The following is a 9,361-nucleotide window of genomic DNA, read 5'->3' on the forward strand; positions in this document are numbered from 1 at the left end:
TTTTTTTACAAAAAGGAAGAATCAAATTGGATATATTGAGATTTATTTCAAAGAAATTTTCAAAAAAAAAATTTTCCGTCATTTCTTTTCGAATTTTTCAGGTTTAATTAAGTGCGGGTAGGCAAGATAAATAAGCAATAATTTTATCAAGAAAGAAGGAAGAATTAATTTTGATTTTTTACGATTTATTTCGAAAGAATTTAAAAAAAAAATAGTCCGGCATTTATTTTTGATTTTTTCTGGTTTAATTAAGTGCGGGTAGGTTTGAAAAATTAGCGACAATTTTTTCAATAAAAAAAAAGATTGAGTTTCGTTATTATGCGGTTTATTTCAGAGGAAATTTTCTAAAAATTTTCCTGCATATTTTTCGTGATTTTCAGGTTTTGACATAATAATACACAACAATTTTTTTAACATAAAATATATCTTAAATTTCTACTTTTTGGTAGATTTTTTCTTAGAAAAAATAAATCTTTGGAAAATGTTTTCCACTTTTTTTTGTTTTTCACATTTAACAAAGTGTGGAAAGAGATGAACAAATTGGTTGGTTACTTCGTTACTCTATTTTTTTGTATGTGCTCTTATCTGCAATGCCGCTAAAAAAATAAATTTCTTTATTAATTCATATACAGTAATTGTATATAATATATAATTTTTAAGGTATTATTTTTTTAATAATTACGTTTTGTCTTTGAGAAGGAAATGATGGAAACTATTTTAGGTTGTTTATTAATGCTGGACTCGATTTTTACATTGGTCGGTGTTGAAGTTGTCTCTGTGTTTGTGGGTAGTGAAGCTGGCGAGACAGTCCTCATTTCTATTGGGGCTGTTTTTAGTACTATAAAAAGTTAGTAAGTATATATCTAATAGTATATAGTATTTGTAGTTTTTTTGTATTAAAATTCTATTCTTTAATACCTTTTTGGGCTGCCACTGGCTTTACTGTTGCCCAATCTGCGGCTCTCTTTTGTGCTTTCCTTGCACCTGGAGTAAGCTCCCTTTTAACTGATTCTGAAAAATTAATAAGCATTTAATTTTTTTAATAAAATTAAAAAAATAACTTTGAATAAAGGTTTTCATTCTTTACTTATTTTTTCCACTGGTGGGTACGAGTAATATCTTCCTTTAGCTGCAATGATAATGAAAAAATTATCTATATTATACTATTTTGTTTATATAAAAAAAATTTCAACAATTATTTTTTCATATTACCCGGCTTTCGTGGATTTTGTCGACGAATGGAGGACGTCGTTGGCATAACATCTTCGCAAATTATTGAAGGTGCTGCTGTTGTTGATACCACCGTTGATGTATGAGTTTTTTGTTGTGTCTCTAAATAAAGGGAAAATTAATTTTTTTAATAATAATAATAATAATAATAATGTATGTAACAAATTATTCTAAATATTAATTTTTCTTACCAGATGTAATGGAAACATTTGTACCTGTCGCTGTTGATAGAATCAGTTTTGCTGTAATATTTAACGGTAAAATAATGTTAATTGTTTGTATAAAAACTGTATACCATGCTTTAATGTGTAATGGAAAACTTAAATTTAATACTATTTTACTTAAATAAAAGAGTCAAATTATGTAAGAAAATCCTTAAACTCTATGCAACTATGTTTCTTAAAAAAATTATAAATTATATAATAATTTTTTAGACATTACATTTTTGAGAATGATTTCATACATACACCTTTATCTTCTTATGAAAAAAATATTACCTACTTCCTAAATCATCGATATATTATAAAATAAAAATTATTTCATAAGAACAATTTTTCAATGTTTTAAAGATATAAGATGCTCCTTACAGAAATAGACGGGGATTATCTTTCGGATTTTTTTGAAAGTTTGGTAAAATGAAGTAAATTATTATTTTTTTGGCAAATATTTCCAATAAAAACTTTTAGCAATATTTTTTTCTTTCTTTATAATTTTTTCCTTACTTAAAGTAATTAAAATTATTTAGAATTTTTTTAAAGCAGAAGACCTTAAATTTATAGATAAAAATCATTTTCGTAAACAAATATTAATTTCTAAAAAATTTGTTTAAGAAATAAAATTTATTTACAATTTTTAAACATGTTTTTGCTCTTTTTGAAGCGCGAAAAAATCGTAAATATTGTTTAAGGGAGCAGTCTATTTCTTAGTTTTCAAAAATATTATTTTCGTACACTATATGTAGGTAGGATTAGTGTAAAAATACTTAAAAAGCGATTAAGGACCAAGGGGAAATCCCACAGATGATCCTGTCTTTTCATGTGAAATGCCTATCATAATACTGTTATTATTTATTTATTTGTTAATAATATTAGTAATTAATTAATTTATTCATAATTTTTATAAATTATATAAATAAGGTAATTAATCATAATTTTTATACTAAATAAATCTAAAAGACCATTTTCAAAAATGTAAGGTTAAAAATTTAGAAAATAATAAAAAATTTAAAACAAATTCATGGTTAAAGAAATAAAATAATTTGAATGCGGTAAATTTTTTACATTTTTTAAGTGGTACTTAGTTCCTTTAGGCAAAAATTATAAATAGCTTTGTCTAATTAAAATATTTATAAAATTTTTTAAATATGGTACTTCGAAACTTATCCTTACTAGGCTACTATATAATAATGGGAATTGAAAAAAAAATTAATATACTTACAGCAATTAGAATGAGCTACGGTATTATTATATAAATCATCGCACTGATCGCAGTGTATGAGCGCGTGAGCTGACTCAATGTGAGTATAATATGATTTCTCATTTCCCGTTTCTTTGTCGCAAATTGGACATTTCCAATCATTTTCATTAAATTCCACCCTATCGTCCCACGGTGTATTTCGAACGACACTGCATGTGTCGGAAATTACTGCAGGTACTGATTCATCTTCTATAAATAAATACAACCAGAATTATGATTAAAAAAATGGTTACTTTTTATTTTTTAAGCATTATCAGAATAAGTTAAAATAGCTACCTCATATATTTTCGTCTATGAGTTTTTATTTTTTTTGTTTTTTAAAAGTTACATGTGTATAAATTTTTACCCTATTAAATATTGTTCAAAAATATTAATTATTTTGGAAGTGATATAAGATTGGATTTTTTTGGAACAAATTTTTAATTTAACTATTACACAAATATTTAATAATATATCGGGAACCTATTAAGATTTTTCAAGTTTCATTGAGTTAATTAATAAGGAAGATATTTAAGAAACTTTTTTCTAATATAATTGGTAATTGTAATTACCTCCAGTGATAAGTGTCTTGTTCAGCTCTACGAAATCATATTTTATTGTTCTGCAGCTCTGTAGAAATTCAAGCAGTATAATTCTGCGCTCACGTTTGCTACACAGTTTAGACTCTTCAATCCTTGCCCAACCGCCTTTTATAATCTTTTCTTTTCTTTTCTCTTCTTCTGATAAATTTCGTTTAGATACTCCATTCATGCATCTCGACGTATGATCGAGGTGAGTGTCTTTAATATAGAGAAGTAGTTTATCTGAAAGAAAAAGAATACTAATACATTTATTTGAATAAATTTATTAAGTAAAAGTAAAGTTGTGGCTCAGGAGTTTTATAAGTCGTTCATTATAAATCAGATTTTAAATATTAAAGCAGTTTCTTTTAGGGGATTGACAAATTTTTACAATGTAACATACCAATATAACTAACAAGATTCGGATGGTTGCCTATAAAATCGTTCCAAGATCTATTGTTCCTTTCTGTGTCGTTATTAGTTCTTCTCTCTTCCATGTACACGGAAAATATATCTGGTGTAGTTATTTTTAACCAATAACGCACATAGTAGTCAATCAATGGAGCCAATAACTTTCGAGGAGATATATAAACTTCAGGATTATTTATCAAGGGAATGGTTTCTGCGGTTGGCAGCTGTTCAACGAGATAATTAAATATATCCTGGATGTCTTGAGGAGGAAGAAATGCTAAGTATTTTAATTTTTCCGTAAAGGCCAAAAGTATTTCGTATTTACTCACATACTGCCGTAGCCCGAGAGAGTTGATTTGTTTATCAATGTTCTGGATAATGAAAGTTTTATTATGAATAAAGCATATTATTAGGATTCATTTAAATATAACTTTGCAATAAAAAATGAACTTTTTAGCTTTTTCTATATTAACCATTTAAATTTCTTTAGGTATAATATTAAATATTTTCCAATTGTATTACATTTTTGAAATGTTATAAAGATATGATACTTACGTAGCAAAAATGAAAATGGCAGCCAATAATTTTTATTATTTCTTCAAAATAAAATATAAAAGCCTTTCTTAATGCAATTTCGAAATCACATGTTAATTTATCTATCTTTAAAGATGGTGCTAATTCTTTAATTTTTTGCGCTACAGAACTGTAGGCGCGGAAAGATTTTGCACTCATCATTACAAAAAATAGAGGGGTAATCTGAAAAAAACCATTTTTTAATGTCATTATATCGTGTTACATTCTTCTGATGTTTTATTATGAAATTTCATTATATTCGGATAAAAATTATTTGACTCCAATTTTACAATGCGGCCGTAATAATAGTTAGGTTTTAATTTTTAATTAAATTAAATTTAATATTAAATTTTTTTTAATTAAATAAAAAGTAAATTTAATAAAATAAGTAGAAAAGAACATTAAAACATTTATTTTAAATAAATTAAAAATAATACCTTTCCGAACGAAAAAACTGAAAAAATTAAAATTTGGTAGGCTCCTTTTAGCCACGGAACAGTTCTGAACGTTCCATCAACTGTGGCAGATGACACGTCTATTTCAAGGACTTTTGATAGAAAGTCTGGTGAGAAGAAGATGATGTGACAAAAATTGTCAGCATCAGTGACGCTTTTAACCAGAACTTTGTGGTTTTCTTCTTTTATACAGTATGTCATTCTCTGCTGCCAAACAGGGTTGTTGAGTACTTCTTCAACATCAACAATATGCTTCGGCACAGCAGGACAACCACCGCGCAACCACCGTCGTAAGGTTCTTTGAAGGAATTCATACGGAAGACTCGATTCCCAATTCGTGTTTCTAAAATAATAAAACTGCCTATTAATATTATACTTGCAAATATACATTTTAAATAAACCATAAACCTGAATATATACTCTAATATGAAAATCTTTTTCATTTATAAATTATATAAAAGTAATATTTTATTAATTCATAAAAGTAAAATTTATACTAAAATTTTTTTTAAAAAAGTAATAAATATTTTCCATACAGAATTTTTAAACAGAATGTTGCGCTTCTTATTTTGTAATTAATGAAATAGATTTTTAAAAAAAATGATTTTTATTTATGAAAAATAATTTTTCTTTTAATGAAAATATAATTAAATTATTAACGATTAATTTAAAAATAATACAGTGATGAAATTGAAAAATTAAGGGGAATAATTTTCTAAAACAGATTTTTTTACGCAACGCCTATAGTCACATTTATTTTAAATATAATAACTTAAAAATATTTTTTCGTTTTATAACATTAACTCAAAATTGGAATAAATTGAAATTTGGAATAATCGAAATTATGTTAATTTTCACTTACTCTCTTCTCACTTCTTTAAAAACTTTTGACGGATTGTCAGGATTTGCAGCGCTCTTCTCCAAGAGAGCACTCCTTTGATGTGCAGCATCTACATTAAATTTGCATTTTTCCAAATGATCTTTCGTTATATAAACGAATTCTATTTCGTCATCATATAATAGTGCTCTTCCCGGGCATTTGCTTTTGTACTGATAAGCACATCTCATATAGCTGTAATTATAATATATATGAAAGGCAAAATTTCTGAAGTGATCCAATTAAAAAAACAATTTCTTACATCGGGCTGCAATTTGCATATTTAATACCATGGGTAAGTTCTGCATACATAAATTATTATTTTAATTCTTTTAAAAAACTGTAAAGGTGTTAAAGAATTCAAATTATGGAAAATTATCACTATTGTATAAAAGGGTAAAAAAATGATGACCAACATGATTTCGAAGGTTTTTTCATATTCTTTTAAATGCTGTAAAATTTTATTAAAAAATTCAAAATTAACCTCTTTTTTGAAAATCTAAAATATTTTTTAATTTTTTTTTAATGAAAGACCATTTTTATTTCTTTTTTTTAATCTTGAAATGAAGCAAAAAATGAACGTTCTTAATAAACAAATTAAACAAAATGTCGGTTTTATGTTTAATCTGTTTATTAAAAGCCTACATTTTAAGCTTCATATTAAATGGTAAAAAAACGAAATAAAAATGGTCCTTTTTTAAAATAGAGGTAAATTTTGAATTTAAAAAAAAAATTTGCACCATTTGAAAGATTAGGAAAAGCTTTTCTAAATAATATAGGTTAAAACTCTTTTTTCATCCTTTTATACAATATTTATGATTTTTGAAAAAATTCAATGTTCACTTTTTTGCTATAGGATCACTTTTTATAATTCGTCAGAGGAATATTATAGAAAAAAAAGTTTTTTTGATTGATTTTATTTATTAAACAATTGTAAATTTCGGACGGTTAAAAGGTACGTTATGTTCTAAAAAATTGGATTTTTTAAACTTATTATATTTAAAAGAATGTACTTTTTTCTATATTAAATGATCGAAAAAATCAATTTTTTCAGACGTACGATCACTTCCAACATCAATTATTAAAAAAATACTTACGTGTAAGGAATTCCGTGCTGTGGAAGTTTTTTTGGTCGTCCCGACTTGTGCCACCGATGGTTTGTTCCGTAATATCTTTCATAAGTTTTATATGTCAGAAATCTCTTTGGTTGTACAATTCGTCCTGATGAAGTCTGATCTAAATGGATAAAGGAACATTAAGCATTTATTATAACCAATTAAATGTATATAATCTATTAAGTAATATAGTATAAAAATACTATAAAACTATTCATTTTAATTTATATATTAGAAAACTTACTTTCTACATTCTGAAAACAATTATTATTATTGTCATTGTTATTGATCTCTTGCTGAGGAAGAGGCTCGTTCACCTGATCAACAGTAGCGACTTCTTCTGGAAGGGAATCATCCAGATGCTGATGAAGAAGAGGCTCGCTCTCCTGATCAAGAGTAGCGACTTCCTCTTGAAGGGAGTCATCGAGATTACAATCTTGATGAAGCGGAGTTAATCTCTTAAGGGTGTAATTATGGTCCCAATCGTAGACGAAGGTTTCTTTTCCAGAAATATACTCGTCTTTCTCATCTACAAAGACGATTAATAGATATACAACTATTAATAAATTGTAGTTTTAATTGTTTTTCCAAAGATAAAATTATAATTTTTTCCATTTGACATCAGATAAATTGGAGTTACAATTTTTCAACATAATTTTCAAAAAGTACATTCATTAAATAAATTATTTCACTTTTTGAGAACTAATTCGTCAAAAAAGACTTATTGTTAATTAAAAACTATTAACTCATTAATTTCAGATTTGAAGAGCATATTTTACTAGGTAATTATTTATAAGATAAAGATAAAGAAAACAAATTAAAAACTTATACACAAAAAGTTTTGTTTATAATTTAAAAACAAAGAGAAGGGACATAGAAAAAAGATTTACATAAAACAGCGATATCTTTTACCAAAATAGCGAAAAATTTTCTTATATTAATGAAAAATAATATTTATGTTCTAAGGAACTTGCCTGTCTGATAAATTTTTTTTAAAAAATATATATATTTTAATATAGGGTCAGTTGGGGTAAAGAGAAACAAGGGGTAAATCGAAACAGTAGTTATTTCAGTTAAATAAAAATTTTTTTAAATAAATACGGCCTCAAACCTTGAACCTTAGATCACCCCCAACAAGGTTTGAGGCCGTATTTATTTGAACAATTTTTTGTTTAACTGAAATAACTACTGTTTCGATTTACCCTTTGTTTCTATTTACCTCAAATGATCATACATAATGTATTTTTCAATTTATTTCAAACTTTTTGATATATGTATACAATGGAGAAAATGAATATAGTCTATCTATTACTAAAAATATAATTTCTTAAAAATAAAATAAAATATATAAGTATATATTTTTTAAAATAAAAAAACGAATAAAATTCAAAAGATGTGTACCTGGTTGCACAGTAGGCAATTTTATATCCATGACTCACAATTGCAGCGCTATTAGAGACAAAATATTATTTATTTCTTCATTGGGACCTATTTAAAAACATATTTAATTTTTCAATATAATGGAGATTTAAAAGAAAATATATAGATACGCCCAGTGGGCAAAAAACCATGTTGCTTTAATATAAATAATTTTACATAATTACAACTTCTTATAGAAGTATGAAAATTTTAAAAATAGACTTAATTTTTTCAAAATATAAATTAAATTAAATTAGTACATGAAATATTTCAAAAATAAAATTCATGAATATATTTTTTGTCAAATAAATTAGTTCAAGTTTAAAACATTTTAAACAGATAAATAGCAGGTATAATCAAAAAAAGGATTTAGTATACGTATCCTTTATTTTCATTAATAATTTATAAAAATAATACCAATAAAAATATCTTTTATTTTATTGACACAATATACAAGTAAAATTTAAAAAGAGACATATTAAAACAAAAAAAAATGTTACTCGAACACGTGCTTTGCTTACACTACAAATTCAACAGAACGAATATCTTTATTAATGATAATTATTAATTTCTTCATTTATATTTATTAATTTTTATAGTTTAACATTTTCTACTTTATTAACAATAAGTACAAGAAATATTTAGGAAAGAAAATGTTAAAAAATTAAGAAATTTGTTACTCGAGCACGTGCTATGCAGACGCTGACTCTATTGTAATACTAATATTAATTTCTTTTCTTTATTGAGATAAAAATTTTATTTCATAATTACTATTTTTATAAATCTAATTATTTAATTTACCTCAATTACTTACACTAGAAATTGGAGAATCTTCTTTCAGCAATCACTGATCGAAAACCAAGATCTTAATCACAATTAATTGCTTTTACTAATTTCCCCTTTTTTATGGAAAGGTCTTTTTAAGCTTTTTGTGGAGACCTCTAGCTTCCGTTTCCAAGAAACAACACACTTTTCGCTAATTGGTTGTTCCAATTTCATTTTTTCAAATCTTACGCCATGCAGTTTTAAGTATTGAGTGTATAATAAAATATCAATACATTATATAAAAAAATGTAGAGGAAAGATAATAATGATTAACATTAAAATTTCATTATTTTATAGGTTATTTCTACTACCAACAAATTGAAATGCGATGAAGTAGACGATTTCGTGAAAAATAAAAATTTTATGTATATTTTTATTTTCAAAAAGACATTAAATTTCTATTATAATGAGAACATGATT

The 9,361-nt window shown here is 25.3% G+C and overlaps 1 protein-coding gene across 1 annotated transcript; it reads right to left on the bottom strand.

Moving 5' to 3' along the window:
- Positions 1–446: 446 nt before the first annotated feature.
- Positions 447–8,129, bottom strand: LOC127278237 (uncharacterized). Its single transcript, XM_051299836.1, has 15 exons — positions 8,099–8,129; positions 6,942–7,226; positions 6,680–6,818; positions 5,568–5,777; positions 4,688–5,048; positions 4,233–4,433; positions 3,670–4,048; positions 3,258–3,509; positions 2,668–2,895; positions 1,422–1,472; positions 1,213–1,332; positions 1,088–1,129; positions 919–1,011; positions 683–838; positions 447–596 (listed from the first exon to the last, which is right to left on the bottom strand). Exons 1-15 carry the CDS (start codon positions 8,127–8,129, stop codon positions 562–564), a joined length of 2,583 nt encoding a protein of 860 aa, XP_051155793.1. The 3' UTR covers positions 447–561.
- Between the last annotated feature and the right edge of the window lie 1,232 nt (positions 8,130–9,361).

Source organism: Leptopilina boulardi, unplaced genomic scaffold, assembly GCF_019393585.1.
Source record: "Leptopilina boulardi isolate dan_hultmark-lab unplaced genomic scaffold, ZJU_Lbou_2.1 LbouV2_201, whole genome shotgun sequence".
Taxonomy (NCBI): domain Eukaryota; kingdom Metazoa; phylum Arthropoda; class Insecta; order Hymenoptera; family Figitidae; genus Leptopilina; species Leptopilina boulardi.